Here is an 18,495-nt window from a genome sequence, read left to right on the forward strand (position 1 = left end):
GTGCCACTGCTTTTCACAGGCCCACTCAAGGTGCTCAGTGCCCCCATAGAGCTGGAACTATTTTCATTCCCATTTTAAAGAGGAGGAGAACGATATGCAAAGGTGGGAGTGGGAGTCGAACTCAGACGGGTTGGCTCCCAAGCCTGTGCTCTTAACCGCTTATAATATACTCTTGGATTGAATGTTCTAAGCTGAATAAGAAGCCAGTGGGCTCACGTCATACCGACAAAGGCCAGGAATCTTGCTCTCGGATTCTGAGAGTTCTGCGTCCATCCCCTCAACAGGCATCACGGCATCTCGGTGCCGCAGAACACACGGCAGTGCTTGGCCGTCTAAGACCTCCTGAAAACCGTCTTCCTTTCCCTCCTTCCCAGTTAGCCATGTCAAGCTTACTCTATCCTCCTCAGAAGAATTGAGGCCTTAGTTGACCCTGCTAAAATCTGAAGTTATATAGCCTTGAGTGTAAGGATGTTAAACCTAGCACAGAAAAGTTCTTTTTTCTATCTAGGACATCCAAACAAAATACAATACTGACCTCCCTTTCAACAACCAAGCTGTTTTCTTTCTGAAATAAAACGTGCATTTTATAGTTAAGAAAAAAAGACACCATGAAAGAATAGATTCTTTTGCTTTAATAACCCAAAGTATTTGTGTGAATGGGACTACGCTGCAAAACAAGGCAGAAATCTGTAGACAAGTACATCTCACTCTGACGAAACAGCTGATTGGAGAGAAGGCACCAGAAATTGCATTCGATGGATTCCATGTAAACAGTAAATGGGGGGAAAGGGGCACCAAGGAGAAAGGAAGGTGCACTGTCATTTCACTGGCCCATCCTAAGGATGAAAAGCGGCCTCGTTAGCTGATGCTCAGCCTCTATGTTACATTGTAGTGTGAACAGGACTTGGCACTAAGGAGACAAACCCCCACACAGCAGCATGAAAAGGGAATGAAAAGGGATTGGCAGTAGCATAAGCCCCTGGGTCCTTTTCCCCTCTTTCCCATGTGGCTCCCAAGGGCATCTCAATTGGCAGTGCTTTGCAAACGTACCATTCATCAAAAACTGGTTAATGGAAAAGCCAAAGCCTAAAAAGCCTGGGTGAGTACACGTTATTCTAACCATGCTCTTCAATCAGATGACTGGGGGTCCCCGGGGTGGAGAGACGCACTGCCCCCGGTTGTCTTCTTAGGTGATGACAGTAGGTGCCGAGCGTCCTGTCCTTTCCTGGAGTTGGGAGACCTTCAGAGCAATGGACACGAGGGGGCCCAACATGACCTGAGAAAGACACAAAGAGAACGTTTTCCACCACTTTCTCTAGACACAGATCCACGGCTCCGGCCCGAACTTTGCCTTTGAGCTCCCGTCCTAGCTGACTGCCTAGGTCCCAAAGGCTCCTCAGACTCCCCCAGTCTGAAAACAATGGCAGGTGCTCCTTCCCACACAGCATTCTCTGTTGCCCTGAACAACACCGTGGTCTACCACCCAGAGCACAGAAACGACTACACCCTTCCTCTCCCACCTACTCCTTTCTGATCTGCCAGCAAGTGTAAGTTTTCTTTTCCATTGTTGTTTTCCACATGTCTCTCAACGGCACCCACTTTTCTCCGTCCTGGTGCCACAGCTGCTGCTAAATCAATGCTCTCTCTCTGACCTGGAAAGCGGTGCTCCCAGATCCACTTCTGCACCCTCCAAGTCCTTCTCCCACATGGAGCCCGAAGGGCTCTTTTCAAAACGCTACAACCCTCCCCTGCATCCCCCTCTTGCTTAAGGAAAACAAATCTCCTGTTGCTTAAATAAATAAATATTTTTAATAAAAAAAATGAAACTATTTATCTAGAACAACCCATTTTACAGGTGAGGCCATGGATATCCAGAGAGGTGATCTGACCAAGTGACTCAAGGGCAAGGCCAAAGTAGTACATTTTCTCCTGTCCACTGTCGCTTTCCCTCATCGAAGTCTCCATTAACTGCTATTACTTAGGTGAAAACTGGAGAACTGACTCCATGTGTGGACCACACCACTTGGCCATTTCCCCATGGGGCTCCAACAGTCTCAACAGTGCTGAGGCTGAGGCCCGGCAGCTCCAGAGTGTACCGAGGCATCGCTCCCGCCGGAACGGTGGTGCACCTGGGTGCTGCGGGCACCCTGCACCCTTCAGCGCCCTCCCACCTGCTCGGGACCGAGGTCCAGAAGAAACTTATCTTTCATACATTCTTTGCATCTACCATGTTCTAGGCATTAAGACAGAGAAACACAATTCCTTCCCTTTTGCCCCCTTTCTCTATTATTTTTTGGGTTACCATGCAGACAACAATGTCTTTCGTTTAAGTTTTAGGGGTGCCCGCAACACAACAGAGATCTCACGATGACTGAAGCTGAAGCCTGGGGCCCGGAAACAATGTAAAGTGAAGTACCCTCTTACCTCCCTATTTTCATAATAAAAACCACTGTAAGAGCCACTCTTTCTCAAAAGCTAATCCTATATGCCAGGCTGGGAGTTCAGAATTCTGCGTCGATTGCCTCATAGGTGGCAGTATCCTGCCACTGCACAGACCAGGAAACCAAGACTCAGAACGTTGAAATGACCACAGCTAAGTGGCAAACGCTGAATTAAAAGACAGATCTCTCTAAATCCAAAGTGTATGCTCGAAACCACTGTGCCAGGGGTTTTTGAGTGAGTTTCACAGCATTTTAACTGGGCGTTACAAGAAAGGCTCTGGCAAAAATAAGCATGGTGACTGCTCTTCTCAGAGCCTTTAAGAAGCGGTGTGTGCAGTGAGTTGCCAAGAAGGGGCCAATGTACAGCACTCCCTAGACATGTTTGCTCTGGTGCTCTGGTTGGGGAGCACCCACCAAGATGAGGAGCACCCATGGGAACACTCGACCCTGTGTGTCACTGCTCTCCCGTGGCTCCTCCACTGGGGCGTCTGTCCTCCAGTTCTCTGTCCTGGGCCTGGCTCCCAGGACCCTGCCATACTCTGACATACTCCTGGAGACTTTTTTGATGAGACTGGGAACCCAAACAGCCAGACTACACGTCCACTGAGAAGTTCACTGACTTTTCCATAAAGGCATTTCTTGTCAGGGCATGAAACTCTCTCCCTCACCACCAAATCTAGAACGAGTGTGTGTTCTGCAGGGCAGGCAGTCAGAACAAGCAAAGTGGCAAAGGATCAGGGACAGAGCAGAGTGCCAGCTGAGGGGCTGGGTTAACAATTAGCTATCCTGAATCTGCCACTGAGCAGGCACGTTAGCCTACTAACTGCTGCTCAACCTTTCTGTGCCTCGATGTCCTCATCTGCAGTAGAGATAATAATGTACCCACCTCATTCATGACTGAAATGAGTATATTCCTACAATGGGTTTAGAACAGAGCTTGGCAAATAGAAAATGCTCAGATACTTGTTAGCTATTACTGTTGTTAGGATGTACTGAAGGAGACATGCAGGAAAGTGAACACGCCTGTTTGATGATTTGAGAAATGGGCTGTAATAACACAGGTTTGAGGTAACCACTATCATTCCCTCCGACAGAAAGTACTAGTCAGGCTACAGGGCTTGGGCATCACCTGGGGGTCCTGGTAGATCTTGGCGACGTCCTTCTCATAGCTGTCGATATACAGTCGAATGGTGGCCCCCGCACTTCCGGTGCCACTCAGTCGAAAGATGATGTGGGAACCATCTGCAAACATGAGCCGAAAGCCCTGGAAAAGATAAGGAGGGATATTTCCCCTTTATACACCAGAATGGAGATTAAAGGCTAGCAAATTACAAGGGACCCATTTGGAGATCTAATTTCATCTATACTTGACCAATAAGGAGCTTAGATCCTTGATAAATGGTGGCAGTTGAGCCCCATCAGTCAGTCCCAAGCAATGGGGGCTGAACTCACGGGGGAGAGGCATTCGCAGGTTCAGGCGGGAGACTTGATCCTGGGGAGGCTGGTGACACCAGGCCCATGCCCCTCCCGGCTTCACTGATTTATGGACTAACCACCCCAGTTTAAAGCTTGATACAGCAAGTAAATAAGTAAGTCAACAAATAAGCTACTAGAGCAGAAATTTGACAGGAGAGAAACAGGGACAGGAAGGGCTGAAACCAGAGCAGAAGAGGTACCAGGCAGACAGGAAGAACTCTGCAAAACACTGGCAGAGAGCCTCCAAGAGAGAATGGGAGGCCGCACGCTCCCAACAGCGGAGACCAGCTCGTGCCCACCTATAAGGCAGGATCCAGGGGCCAAACTCCCTCTGGGGCCTGAGGACTAAAAGTGGGTCCATGTGGGTGCTATGCCAAGCCCAGCCCCCTCTCTCTGCTGCCCTCTCCTTCTCCTTCCTGGCCACATCTCTCATCCTCAATCATCTTCTTGCTTCAGAGGAAAAGGTGGGGAACTCCTGGGTAGATGTTCTACAGCCTGAGGTGAGAAGGCTGGACAAGACAATTATCTGAGGACCCATCCATCTTTATGAATTCTTCCATAAAGAGAAAAGTTCTGTAGAGAGCCAAAGGCTGGCCAGAAGGAAAGACACCACTCCCCATCTGCTATTCGTCACCAAACCCCAGCCAGGGTTTGCCATTCAGCAGTGGAGTGGAGTCCACAGCAGATGAAATGCATGTATAGCATTCCCAGGTAAGTCGCCGTGGCAAGGTACAGTTCATTCCCATTCCCCATGTCCTGCTTTCTACAAATACACCAGGACTGGTCTCCTTCTCCCACAGCTTCAACCTCAAGTTTCTAAATTCTTTGTGCTGCATTGCAGATGCTAAATCTGCTTCAGAAGATTTTCTCTCCTACCTGGTCTTCCACCTAGATACTCAGACTTTCTGGCCCTGTCCAGGTAGCTCAGTTGGTTAGAGTGTCATCCTGATGCCAAGGCTGTGGGTTCAATCCCCAGAATACAAGTATCAACCAATGAATGCAGAGAAGAGTGGAATGACAAATCGATGTCTCCCTGTCTCTTCCTTCCTCTTTCTCTCTAAAATCAATCAATCAATCAATCAATCAATCCTCAGACTTTCCTATTATAGAACGCAGAGCTGCTGACCTCTTCCTCAGAGCTTAGACACCAGACCATGCTCATGGTGACACTCACCGCACCCCTCTGCTGCCCCCTTCCTCCTAGCAGATGTTGGAGGCAGGGCAGGGTGGGACACTTTCCCTAAATGTCCATTCTCTCTGTGAAGGCTGTACTGCAAAAACTTCTGCTCCGTTCTGCTCTGCCCTCCCCTGGGCCCCACCCTCCCCTTTTCTATGCCCACCCCCCTCCTTCACCCTAGGCCTCTCTCTTTTTCTAATTATGTCAGACATAATTTACAATCACCTATATTGGACCAAAGTTCTTACAGATGATGAAAAGGCATAAGGAAGAAAAGCCACTGTGTTAGAGCTTTGAGAAAGGGAAACACATGCACTGAGGGTGGTTGTGACAACGCGCCGTCCACTACCTACTCTCCAGAGAGAGATTTTAAATAAACCCCGCGCCCCAGTTCCTCCAAAGCCTGTCAGATGCCTTGAGAAGAACCAGTCCAAAAACCTGGATCTATCAGGGAAAAGCAAACTGGGAAGCTATAACAGAATCTGCAACTTCCTCTTTATTATCTGTTTCTAAATTATTACAGATGAGTTCATTCTATGATAACAACAACAGAACCAGAGGAGAGAGGACCATGGGCCCTGCGTGTTTGTGAGAAGCCTGGAGAAGGGCTCATGCAGCCTGTGGCCTTGGCCCTCAGCAAACTAATCACACATCTCCACCCAGACCTGGTCCAGGTCTTCAGCTGTGAAGTTGGGGTTGGATGCAAGTCACAAGCTGCAGATAATAACAGTCAATGCTTCTGTGAATGGCTTATCTATTTCTGCTTCTTTTTTTTAAATCTTCATCTGGGGATATGTTTATTGATTTTAGAGAGAGAGGAAGGGGGAGAGAGAAAGCACAGAAAGAGAGAGAAAGACAGAGGCAGAGAAACATTGATCAGTTGACTTCCATCCAGGCCCTGACCTGGGGCTAAACCCACAACTAGGTGTGTGCCCTGACTGGGAACTGAACCCACAGACTTTTGGCATATGGGATGATGCTCCAACCAACTGAGTCATCCAGCCAGGGCTACTTTTTCTTTCTTTCTTTCTTCCTCTTTTTTTTTGAGAAATTAGAATTATTAGTGTGTAACAATGACTCTCACACTGGCTTTCTGCTCTGACCTCTTGAGAGAAAAGAGGGAGGTTGACCCCTAATGCAGCAGTTCTGTTTCCCTAAATTCTGGGCCCTTCCTGCCCCCTCACACTCATCCTGCGTGTGATGCGTGGCTGTCCAACCTTTTGGTGTCTCTGGGCCACACGGGGAGAAGGAGAGTTGCCTTGGGCCACACATTAAATACACTGCAACATGGCATCACAGAACAATCTCATAATGTTTTAAGTAAATGTACGATTTTGTGTTGGGCTGCATTCATAGCCATTTTAAGCCGCATGTGGCCTGCAGGCTGCAGGTTGGACACCCCTGTGAGAGTATAAAAATCCCTCTGGACTCTGGGCTAAGAACTGAAGAATGAGGGCGTAGGGGAGTGCAAGGGACCAGAGCATAAACCATTTCCCCTGTAAGTACATGTGCAAGTCAGGTGTGATTCGGCAGAAAGCCAGCTGAGAACAGCTGCCCTGGTAACACAGGGCAGCAGGAGAGAAATGACCACAGGCCTTTTTCTTTTCTCCTCAATATTTCAGAGACGGAGCCCTGAGGAGTCTCTCCCACACCCACATAAATCTGTTCCTACCTGATTTCTTGAAATGCTTCCATCCACTGGATCACTGTATTCAAAGTTATCGACCTTCTCCACGGTGTAAACTTTGTCACCCACCGAGAACTGTTTCCCCACGAAGGAGCGGTCGGATATCAGGGCCTCCAAGTCTTTCATCATTTTGTTTGCACCCTCGGCCTCCACCTCCTCATAATCATACCTGGAAGAAGTCACGAAGCTGAGACCCACAGGCCGACCTCAGATCCCACCAACGCACATCAGCACTTTCTTCATCATTTGTTTGGCCCTGTCCCAAGACCAGCTAACTTGAGAAGAAGCTGGCAAAAAGACCAGCCTGTCAGTCCCTGGGGATGGAGCAGGCCAAGGATAAAAGGAAAGGATTGGAGGATTTCAGGGAAGGGTTAGGAGACTCTGAATAAGCAGAAAAATCCCATCTTGGCTTTTCTACAGAATAAAGCCCTAAGAAGCTTCAAAGGCTTTTGAGAGATACTATCTAATGTTTAACCATCACATCCTGAGGAGGTAGAATTAAAAGCAGTGTTATCTCCTGGGAACTCTGCATAAAGGAGCACATGACTCAGGCAACTTCTCTTTCAGACTCCTGGAGCTTCTGTGGTATAAGTGCTGGCACCGGCCCCAGGCCGGGACCTGCCTGAGGCAGCTGAGCTTTTGGCAAAGGAGAGTCCCAGTCTCCACAGGAGCTTCCTACAGTCAGGCCAAGTCCTCACTGACCAGAGGAAGGGGCCAAGCCCTAACTCTACATCTGAGATACCTCCTCCCTTTCAGTCACAGGCAATTTTAATCCAGACTGCTTTGGGTTCACCCTGACAGGGGTGACCTGGTGTAGGTGCAAAAGGAACAAGAAAAAAAAGTGCACCGGAAATCAAAGTCGATGATTACTATGCTTCTTCCAAGAATTATTCTTGACTTCTTTCTCAGGAGGTTAAAGATTCTTCCAGGATGCTTTTCTTGATCTAGTGGGACACACCTTCTTGAGAGAGTTTTTTTGTAGAGACTCAGGACAGCAGAGTCTATATTTATTTGTAATAGCGGAACAAATATGATATGTGCAACATGATACCTCTGAGACATGAGAAATACCAGGGAATGGAGGCCGACCCATTCTGGCTCCAGGATTCTATGAATCAAGGACAGCAGTCCCCTTCATCTTGAAGTCAGTTCTTTCCCCCAGTTAAAATGATAAAGAGCCAGAAATTACAACCAGGTGTTTGTGCTTTACATCTGTGACCTCTGGGTGTTCAGGGGAAATGTTCTATAAATCCTAGGCACAGAGGGGTATAATGGAAAGAATCTGGGCTTTGGAATCAGACAGAACAAGCTATGAATCCAGCCTCTGTTGCTTACTGACTGTGCGACTGACCATGGGCAAGTTGCTTCATCTCTCAGGATCTCGGCTGCCTCGTTAATCACTGTTCTGAGGTCGACACGAAGCAGTGTGTGCAAGAGCACCTAGCACTTCTGTTCCATCAACAGCGGGTACAGAGGAGACTTGACCAGCAATAAATGCAGGTTCCAAGAACTTACCTGCAACATTTATTGCAATTTTGCAATACTTGCTTAACCATGATTTGAAATTAATAAAAGCTGTTACAATAGTTTTTAGATGGAGACTTTTAACTCATTCAAGAGTGACCCTTTCTCTGAACAACCCCTACTAACATTATTCCACCTTGTGAACTCATTCGTTTGTCTACTCAAAGCATATCTGCAGTGTCGACTATGAGTTAGGTGTTGGTGATGCCACTGAGCACAGAAACAGAAGTGGTTCTGCTTTCATGATTCTCTATGCTCCAGAGAGTTCATGGCTCCTGTTCTCAATTACAAGGTTTTTCTGGTTCTTAGAAAGTACAGATTCTTGCCTTGGTTCCCAGGGCTACCATGTGGCAGTTATTACTTATACCTTCCACAAAAGAATTAACTCAGAGGAAGAAGATAACAATGAACTTGTCCAAAGTTGAGAAAAGAATTCTCATGAAGGAGGTCACGTTGCTTAAGATTAAATTCTTTGTTGACAATCCAGAGAACATGGACTATTAAATCCGTGATATATTGTTTCAAGTCCCTATTTGAACTCACCTATTTTATAGAAAAGGCAACTGAGGTCCAGAGAAATTACAACTATATAGTTTTTACAGATAAATAATTTACCTAATATATTTTTCTCATATTTCCTTTCCTTCATTAGGATGCTGAGGTCCAGGAGAAATTTTGTTAGATTTTTACACTTACTGGGGAGAAAGTGAAGTTGAAATTAATGAAAAACAGTACTGGGGGGAAAAAAGAAAGTGCTTAAAAATAGAAGTATGCATAGTAAAGAAGAATTACTAAGTATTCGAAGTATTTTGTTCACTACTGAATCCCCAGTGACTGGAGGAAAACAGGTACACAGTCAATATTTGTTGAATCAATGAATGAATTATTGACAAAGTATTGACAAGTACACAGCCTTTGGGGACCTATTTTAAGGAGTCAGAAAAGTTAATTTGGACTAAGCATAGTCATTTTCATAATTTCAGAAAAAAAGTTTCCATACTTTTAGTGCCCCAGAGCTTATTAACACATTTTCAGGTTCATATTTCATTTAATTCACTCAATAGGTAGACTGTTATTTCCATTTCTACAAATGAGAAAACTGAGAACGGAGAGAAGTTAAATGACTTCCCAATCTACCGAGGGGCAGAAATAAAATTTGAATCCATTTTTCTGAATCTAAATCCAATGCTGTTATCATGTCTGCCTGATAGGTACATTTAAAAGGCTTAAAAAACACTTATTCTTTTGAATATTAACTAAATTTTGTAAGCCTCGTTGTTTATAGATGACATAAAGGCTGACTTCATCGTGACCCCAACTTGATTATTTTAAAAAATCCCCACTTGGCAGAAGCTGGATGAACTGGGTTTTATGGCCAGTTAAGACAGGAAAGAACTGGTGTGCACAGGAATTCCTTCTGTTCACTTCCCCACCCTCCCTCACCCCCAAACCAGGCTGGGACTCACCTAGTGAAGAAATTCCGGCCATACTTCCGCCAGTGCTCTTTGAGGATGTCCTCCACACTCTGTTTGCGAGTGGCTAGAATGGAGAGCCACGCAAGGACAGCCCAGAGTCCATCTTTCTCACGGATGTGGTCGGAACCTGGTGGGGGAAGAGCCGGCAGCTGTGAGAAATGTGATTTCCCCAAAATACTTGGGAATAAACTCTATAGTAAACATGTAGATGCAGCCAAAGAAGTCATAACACTTTACTGAGGAACTTGAATGCACAGAAAGAATCATACATTAAATAAAGCAACAGAATATTGAAAAGAAGTCAATGCTTCCTGAAGTAATTTAAAACTTAAAGGCAAATGCCAATTAAAATGTCAGTGGACTAATTTGGTGCAATTTGACATATCAATAATAAAGTATTAATGTGAGTGGGAGAAAAGAAATCTTAAATAAATAAACAGCAGAGAATATGACCATTATAAATTTTAATAATTAAAATAATCTGGTAGCATAATGGAACAAAATGAAACACCTATAAAGGGACCTAAAGTTATATGTGCCTTGAATATATGAAAAAGATACCACTTCAAGGTTGTGTAGAAAAGGAATAAATTACTTCTTTAAATAGTATTTGGTTAACTAGCTAGATAGTTGAAAACAATTCAGGTATGTTTCTCTATAAAACAAACAAAAACAATCTAGATAGATGACACATTCAAATGTAGAAATTGGAAACCTATAAACACTATAAAATATATATAAATGCTTTTTTACAAATATATATATATATTTATATATATATATAAATTCAGAATTCATAAAGGAAAAAACAATGTATTTGTCTTCTTAAGAATCAGTATTTCTGCTTAATTTGCTTTTGTTTTAGGTGTGGTTGTTAATAACTGTGAGTTATTAACAGAGCATGCGGGAAGCCCACTTCCCTTCCCCTCCCTGGATATTAGGTATTGTCATTTTTAAATCTGTGGCCATTTGTCAAGCAAGTAGCAGTTTCTTATTGTGGTTTTAACTTTATCTTCTCAAAAACAATGCTAGATATTTTGCATATTAATTGGGAACCCTACATTTTTTTCTTTAGTGAATTACATACTTTTATCCTTGGCCTGTTTATGTATTGAAGTTTTGCTTTTTTTCTTGTTAATACATAAGGATTTTTTTCTATACTGAGGATATTAAATGTCTACTTTAATATCCTCTATACTGAGGATATTAAATGTCTACTTTTAGGTGTTAATAACTGTGAGTTATTAACACCTAAAACAAAAGCAAACTAAGTGGACAACTAGATCAGGAGTGAAACCATAGAAATGAAAATCATGAGGGTTAACAACAGGGGAGTGGGAGGAGGAGAAGGAGGAAGAAGGTACAGACAATAAGTAGCATAGATGGTAGGTAGAAAATAGACAGGGGGAACGGCAAGAATAGTAGGGGAAATATAGAATCTAAAGAACTTGTGACACATGGACACGAACTAAAGGAGGGGTCGGGGGAGAGAGTGTGCAGGGTAGAGGGGAATGAAGGGGAGGAAATGGGACAACTGTAGTGGCATAATCAATAAAATATATATTTTTAAAAAAGAGCCCTGGCTGGTATAGTTCAGTGGATTGAGCGCGGGCCTGCAAACAAAAGAATCACAGTTTGATCCCCAGTCAGGGCACATGCCTGGGTTGCAGGCCAATTCCCGGCAGGGGATGTACAAGAGGCAGCCATACATTGATATTTCTCTCCCTCTCTCCTTCCCTTCCCCTCTAAAGATAAATGGATAAAATATTAAAAAAAGAAAAGAATTAGCATTTCTGGGCAATGAGGGGGATTGACTGTAGGAGGGGGGAACAGAGAAGGGGTGACCAATGAGGAAAAAGGCGGGGCAACTGTAACTGAACAACAATAAATAAATAAATAAATAAACAGCATTTCTATCAGCAAAGCTACTACAGATAAAGTTAAAAGATCATTTGCAAACTTTAAAAAGCACATTTGCAGTATAAAGTAGACATTTAATATCCTCAGTATAGAAAAAAATCCTTACGTATTAACAAGAAAAAAAGCAAAACCTCAATACATAAACAGGCCAAGGATAAAAGTATGTAATTCACTAAAGAAAAAAAATGTAGGGTTCCTAATTAATATGCAAAATATCTGGCATTGTTTTTGAGAAGATAAAGTTAAAACCACAATAAGAAACTGCTACTTGCTTGACAAATGGCCACAGATTTAAAAATGACACCACCTAATATCCAGGGAGGGGAAGGGAAGTGGGCTTCCTGCATGCTCTGTGGGGCGGGCACGGTCCTCCTGGAGAGCGAGCAATCTGGCAAAAATGATTAAAGCCCTGAAAATGGACCTACTGGTCAATCCAGCTCCTCCAATTTTAAAACATCTTTCTTCAATCAATAGGAACTTGGTTAAATAAGCTACAGCACATCTGTCTCCTGCTAAGTTCCTTGCTAAAATCTTTACCCAAAATAGCAAATTGACTCCTTTAGATGTGCTCACATGCAAGGAGATGCTTTACCAAGATCCTGACGTAGAACAAAACTCTCATTTCCTGCCATTAACTTTCTTATTCTAAAAAATTGGCAGACAATGTTGAACTCTACTTTCTGATTTTGAATAGGACTTCATACAATCTCTCTCTAATAGTGCTTTGCATATTATCATGCCTTGAATTATTTATGTGCCTGTCTTTCTTGACTCTCCACTGGGTCTTATTTCTCTTAGAACTGCTAAAGTATCTAGCACAATGCTGGCTAGGTAGTGGGCAATCTTCCCCTCATCATCCTTTTACACCCAGCTCAAGTAGCCTCTTGTCTTTGAGACTAGCTCCTAGCTTCCCTAGGCAGTTATGAGCTACTTTCTCATAAAAGTAGGTCTTTTAGGTCTTCTCCTACAGTGACCTGCTCAAAATATCCAGTAAAATTTCATTCTCCTTGAGCTTCAGTCATTTATTTATGAATCTTCCACTCCATCAACCAAATACTTCTTAGAAGCATCTCTTATTTTTATCTTTGTAACTAAGTCTACTAATTAACACTGTACATAGAATACAGTATAGATAGCTAATTGTGAAGTTCATGAATAAGCTAATCAATTAATTAATCTACTCCAACATTTTTTCTATTGATTCATAAAAACACACAAACTTTTTCTTTCAAAAGATCTTCTTTTTAATAAGTTACTGGTTTCAGAAACAACAGTTCTTAAAACCTGAATGCTGGCAAAACTAGAGATATTAAGCAAGGCTTTTAGTGTTTTATATAACATATTTTGGAAATGTTTACTTAATTTTATTATCTACAGATTTTTATTTGCCTTTACTACTATTTCAAAGAAGAAAAAGTTAGCTCTCTGACTCTTCAAGATTTTGCAAAGGATGATATGTTTTGGCAAGAGTTTGTCCTGAGAAGCAAGACCCTGGCAGCTTCCCCACTGTACTCGGAATTCATCACAGGAACATATAAATTGAAATTATTCATCTGTGCACCCTTGAGGTTTTTTTCTTCCTTCCTTCCTTTTATTTATTTATTTTTTTGTTTTAGGCTAGACTGAAAGTACAGGGGCAATGTTTCTTTGTTCTCTTCTGGAGCTGAATAAAGAATTTAGCTATCTTTTACGTGAAAATAAAAATAAAATCTAAAAATTATACCCAACTCAGATCAAGTTACTTGAAGATAATTCAATCACATATACCATTATAAACAAAATGCCTGCGCTGAATAATATAAACAAATATTCTACTCCATTTGCATGATCCTCGGTCTCTTGGAAATTCTGATTAATCTCACTAATCATTTTCGATGTATCAAAGCTCTAACTCTGACTCATACTCAGGAAGTCTGGGTAAACTGCATTTTCTTTAGGGTTCACAGGAATGATGACAAGTTACTAGTGAAAAAAAAGGGCAATAATATGTGTATCTCTAAAGCTATTGTTTTTACAATTGTGGCAGTTGTGGTTCAATGGAAGATGCTTTATACTTGAGTCAGAAAACCTAAATCTGAGGCTCTTGTTACCTAGAAGCTGTTGAAATTTGGACAAGTCACTTAACTTTTGGAAGCCTCAGTTTCTTCAACTATAAAATGGGAATAAAGCCACCTTTTGCACACAGTTGTAAGACATTACTCTGATAGAGAGTGCAAATGTTTTGCAAACTGGTAAGTACTATGTAAATACAAGATACCATTATGACTAAGGGAACAAAGAGAAAAAGTCTTGGGAAAAATTTAAGTTTTCCACTATCTGATTAAATTTCCAAAAATAATGTTCTCTAACTGTACATAATAGGGAAGAAAATGAAAGACTACAATCCAATGTGCTCTTTACTCTGGGCAGCGGGATTGCAATATTTTTCTCTTCTTCCTTATTTAATTTTCCTATTGTAAATGCAAGTTACTGAAATGCTTTTTTTAATGAAAAAAAAAAAAACGTAAACGAAGCCACACTCACTTCANCAAGATACCATTATGACTAAGGGAACAAAGAGAAAAAGTCTTGGGAAAAATTTAAGTTTTCCACTATCTGATTAAATTTCCAAAAATAATGTTCTCTAACTGTACATAATAGGGAAGAAAATGAAAGACTACAATCCAATGTGCTCTTTACTCTGGGCAGTGGGATTGCAATATTTTTCTCTTCTTCCTTATTTAATTTTCCTATTGTAAATGCAAGTTACTGAAATGCTTTTTTAATGAAAAAAAAAAACGTAAACGAAGCCACACTCACTTCACTGTGGAAAAGGGAGAGCAGCGTCAGCAGCGCCGCTGGCTGCGGCCAACACAAAGGCGGCTGCGGGTTTTGCATAGTTCTCATCAAGCTTGGTCCAGCTCAGGGACCAACTGAGCACACGGGAATTCTGCTCTTTCAGCATCTCCAACCACCTGTCACTTTACTTCGGCCTAATCAGCACCTTGTGATAAGTATAAACTCGGCTCAGTCAGGGCATACTCTGGGCCTCAGCCAAGAAAAATGTCAACCCTTGCTGAGGGAGCCAGGAGCTAAGGGTTTGGGGATTAGGTTCCATTGACAAGTCTGGGCATCTCAGGAGGGACCCGGCTCTTGCCCCTTCTAGGCAACAGGCCTGCAGATGGGGATGTGACAGCTAAAAGGGCTACACGGAGTTCTCTGAAAGCTGCAGCGTCTTTCTATCTTTCTGTCTCTCTCTGTTTCTCAGCCCATTTCTCTCTCTCCTGAAGTCTCCCACACATGCTGTTCTCTCTGCCTGGAAATTTCTACCCCACATATACCTGGCTAACCTCTTCTGCAATTACTTTAAACTTCACTCTTCATGCAGGATGCCTTCCTTCTCACCCTTTGTGCTCACCCATATTCTGTCGAGGCCTGTGTCTTCCTCCCCGACCCTGGACTATGAGTTGTGTCCCTGGCTGATGCCTGGCGTAGGGTCAGCTCTCAATGACATTTACCCAAAGAATGCTCAGACCCCAATTGCCTGACTGGGAGGTTCAGTGACCTGCTGGGCCCACAATCCTGTCCTCTTTGTTTTTTACTGCACAAAGGACTTCACTCTGAAAGGCCAGATTAAGCTCCTCTGGAAGCTTTTTCTAGATCATACCAGCCCTCAGGAGCTCCCCCTCACCGGCCCTCAGACTCTTCATCTAGCAATGAATCCTGCACTGCGTTGGGACTGCCCCTGGGACCTTGTTTCCTTTGAAGAAAGGCAGTAGGCTGATGGGCAGGAAGTGTGTCTTAACCCAAACTTCATCTTTTACTCAACAAATGTGAATTAGTGCCTTCCATGTTCTAAGCACATGAGACAATACTGAGACTAGTAACACATATTCCTTGTCCTCACAGCTGAGCACAGACATACAGGTGAGGGAGACAGACGTGCAGGTAACAGTTTAACTTAGTTATACTTAGGGTAATAGCCTACTTCTATTGGGGTATTCTCTCTGGGAGATCTCCAGAGATGGGGGGGTGGCTTTACCTACAAGAAAATGTACTTAAGAGATAAGCAAATGAAAATGCGGGAAAATCTGATCCTCTACACCACAGAAACAAGTCCCCCGAGTATGAAGCTCCCGGAGCACCCTGTACTTTGCATCCTACCATTTTGCACACTGGTAACAACCAGCCAGGATGCAACTTCCCTCTCCAAATATGGACTCCACAGAGCCCTCCACGGGGACAACATTGTGTCCCCAGAGCGTAACCCAGCATCTGGGACACAGTTGAAGTTCAGTAACCATCTGAGCAATGAACTGATGAAAAGAGGTACAGATATGAAAGTCTTTTCATGGAGGTTAAAATTAAAAGAAATGTGCAAAGCATGAATGCAGTGCTTCTTCAAGTTAGTGCTCCTATAGGATGCACCATCACTGGAGCCTTTAAAGATGGGGCAGGGAAGTTGTGGCTGACTTCTAGACCTGCCCAGGTCATGATGTACTGGCATATTTCCACAGGATATCAAGTTGATCTTCAACCTGGTTTCCTATGCTTTTTCCCAAAGCCCCCTTTTCTGAGGAAAAGTTTCAAAAGCAGTTACATTCTTTTCTCTATTCTATTCTATTCTATTCTATTCTATTCTATTCTATTCTATTCTATGGCTTCACTTTACTTCCTTCCCAATTTCCCAATAAGTTCAAGGGGAGACAGAACTGACCACGCTGACCTCAGTTGTGTATAAACATNGCAGGGAAGTTGTGGCTGACTTCTAGACCTGCCCAGGTCATGATGTACTGGCATATTTCCACAGGATATCAAGTTGATCTTCAACCTGGTTTCCTATGCTTTTTCCCAAAGCCCCTTTTTCTGAGGAGAAGTTTCAAAAGCAGTTATATTCTTTTCTCTATTCTATTCTATTCTATTCTATTCTATTCTATGGCTTCACTTTACTTTCTTCCCAATTTCCCAATAAGTTCAAGGGGAGACAGAACTGACCACGCTGACCTCAGTTGTGTATAAACATGCACATGATCATCCAGTCAGGGGGAAAACAACTTCGCACCATGAGATCAACCAAAAATAACAGGCTCACGCTGTCTAGAACTAGTGTACATTTCTGAGTCCTTAACAAAAACACACCTCTACGCCTGGCGTCTGTAATGCTGATGTTGGGGGAAGTGTCCCAGCCTTGGTGGCTGTGATAATCATGTGAAATGGCTGCTGTTTCTCCAACATACACAGACTAATGTATAGTTGGTAACCTTAGTAATATTGTGGCTTGGCTTTTAAATGCTAGTGGTTTGTTTTATTTGGTGAGCCATTTCTTCTAAAGTCTGACTCCTTTGCACCTCTTGGCAAGAAAACTTCCCTTTTTCTTTTATAAAAGCTTCATCTTTTCACACAAAGACCTTGGGTCCCCAACGTGGGACTCTGGAGTGTGAGTGATGGTGAGTGATGGCGAGTTCCCATAAAAGTTGCCAACTGTTGCAACAGAATTCTCCGTTGAGGTGGGTGTTTAAGCAGAAGGGCACTGACTGGTCACTATGATTCCAGCAACACATAGGAAATTAATTGGGTGACTTTTAGGGTCCGCTCCTTTCTGGTACCAGGATTCTGTTTGTCTCAATAGAGGGTGCCAAGCAAACAGTGTGTTCTCTCCTTCATTCAGCAAGTGTTTGCTGAGCACCTATTATGTGTTGGGCTTTACAGGAAGCTCTAGGAATATGGTGGAGAATAAAACACATGTGACTCCTGTCCTCATGGAGCTAACACTAATCAAGTAATCATAAGTAACTGTAAAATTACAGCTGCAATACATGTGACAAAGGAGAATGTATGATGCCATAAGAGCCCAAAGTCAGGTGATTTGACCTACTCTGGAAGGTTAGGGAGGCTTTGCTGAGAAATTGTCTCTGTTCTCGCCTGAAAAAAATACAGAAATAACTGACCCATACTCAATTAAGCTACAGAATTCAAACATTTTAAAGCTTGTAGATTCACCAGCGTCGACCCTGAGAAACTCTATAAAGCAACTGCTAAATGCCCTGGCTGGTGTGGCTCAGTGGACGGAGCACTGGCCTGCTAGTCCAACTCCTGGTCAGGGAGCATGCCTGGGTTGTGGTCCCCAGTTGGGGGAGTATGAGAGGTGACCCATCAGTGTTTCTCTCCTTCTCTTTCTCCCTCTCTTACTTTGTCTCTGAAAACCCTCCCTTCCCCCTCTGAAAATAAATAAATAAAATCTTTATTTAAAAAAAATATTTTTAAAGACAATTGCCACCACGGGACCTAGCAGGTAAAAATGAACTCCTCTATTAAGTTAGGAGATCAGAAGTTAAATTAAGTAAATTCAGCTGCACTCATTCATGGCAGTGGACACCTATGGCTATCCAGTCTGGTTCCTAAACTGCTATCTCAGAAATGGTACAGTACAATCTTCTTTTTCTCTGAAGAGAGAGAGAAAGAGTTTGTGGATTCTTCTCATGATGAAATCTCTCTGTATGTAAAAAAAAAAAAGATATCTAAGGGAAGATAGAATGATGGTTGGCACTCAGTATTTGCTGAGTTGGTTAATAAATAAACAAGAACAAACTTATAACAAGGAATAATTTAAAGTCTAATACTTGGGTTTAAAATCAACTCCACAATGTAACATGGGGGACTTTTCTTGAGCAATGCTCCCAAGTAAAAACCTAAAGGAGTTTAATTATCTACAACATTACATGGGCCAATGAGTATTATAAAATGTCCAAAAATCTAACAAACAAAAGTTATATCAAGCAAAGTAGAGAGCCCAGTTCTCTGGAAACAAACACCCTA

At 42.9% G+C, this 18,495-nt stretch overlaps 1 protein-coding gene across 2 annotated transcripts in view; it reads right to left on the reverse strand.

Moving 5' to 3' along the window:
* Window positions 1–613: 613 nt before the first annotated feature.
* PGM1 (phosphoglucomutase 1) overlaps window positions 614–18,495 on the reverse strand; it is a 58,340-nt gene continuing 40,458 nt past the window's right edge. For both annotated transcript variants that reach the window (XM_037043447.1, XM_037043438.1), the window contains exons 8-11: window positions 9,772–9,907; window positions 6,767–6,950; window positions 3,571–3,705; window positions 614–1,276 (exon numbers count right to left, since the gene is read on the reverse strand). In XM_037043447.1, the coding sequence (XP_036899342.1) occupies window positions 1,187–1,276; window positions 3,571–3,705; window positions 6,767–6,950; window positions 9,772–9,907 (545 nt within the window). In that variant the 3' untranslated portion in view covers window positions 614–1,186. The remainder of the gene's footprint in view (window positions 1,277–3,570; window positions 3,706–6,766; window positions 6,951–9,771; window positions 9,908–18,495) is intronic.

This window comes from Sturnira hondurensis, unplaced genomic scaffold (genome assembly GCF_014824575.4).
Source record: "Sturnira hondurensis isolate 20B ecotype Veracruz unplaced genomic scaffold, ASM1482457v3 Scaffold0000648, whole genome shotgun sequence".
Classification (NCBI taxonomy): domain Eukaryota; kingdom Metazoa; phylum Chordata; class Mammalia; order Chiroptera; family Phyllostomidae; genus Sturnira; species Sturnira hondurensis.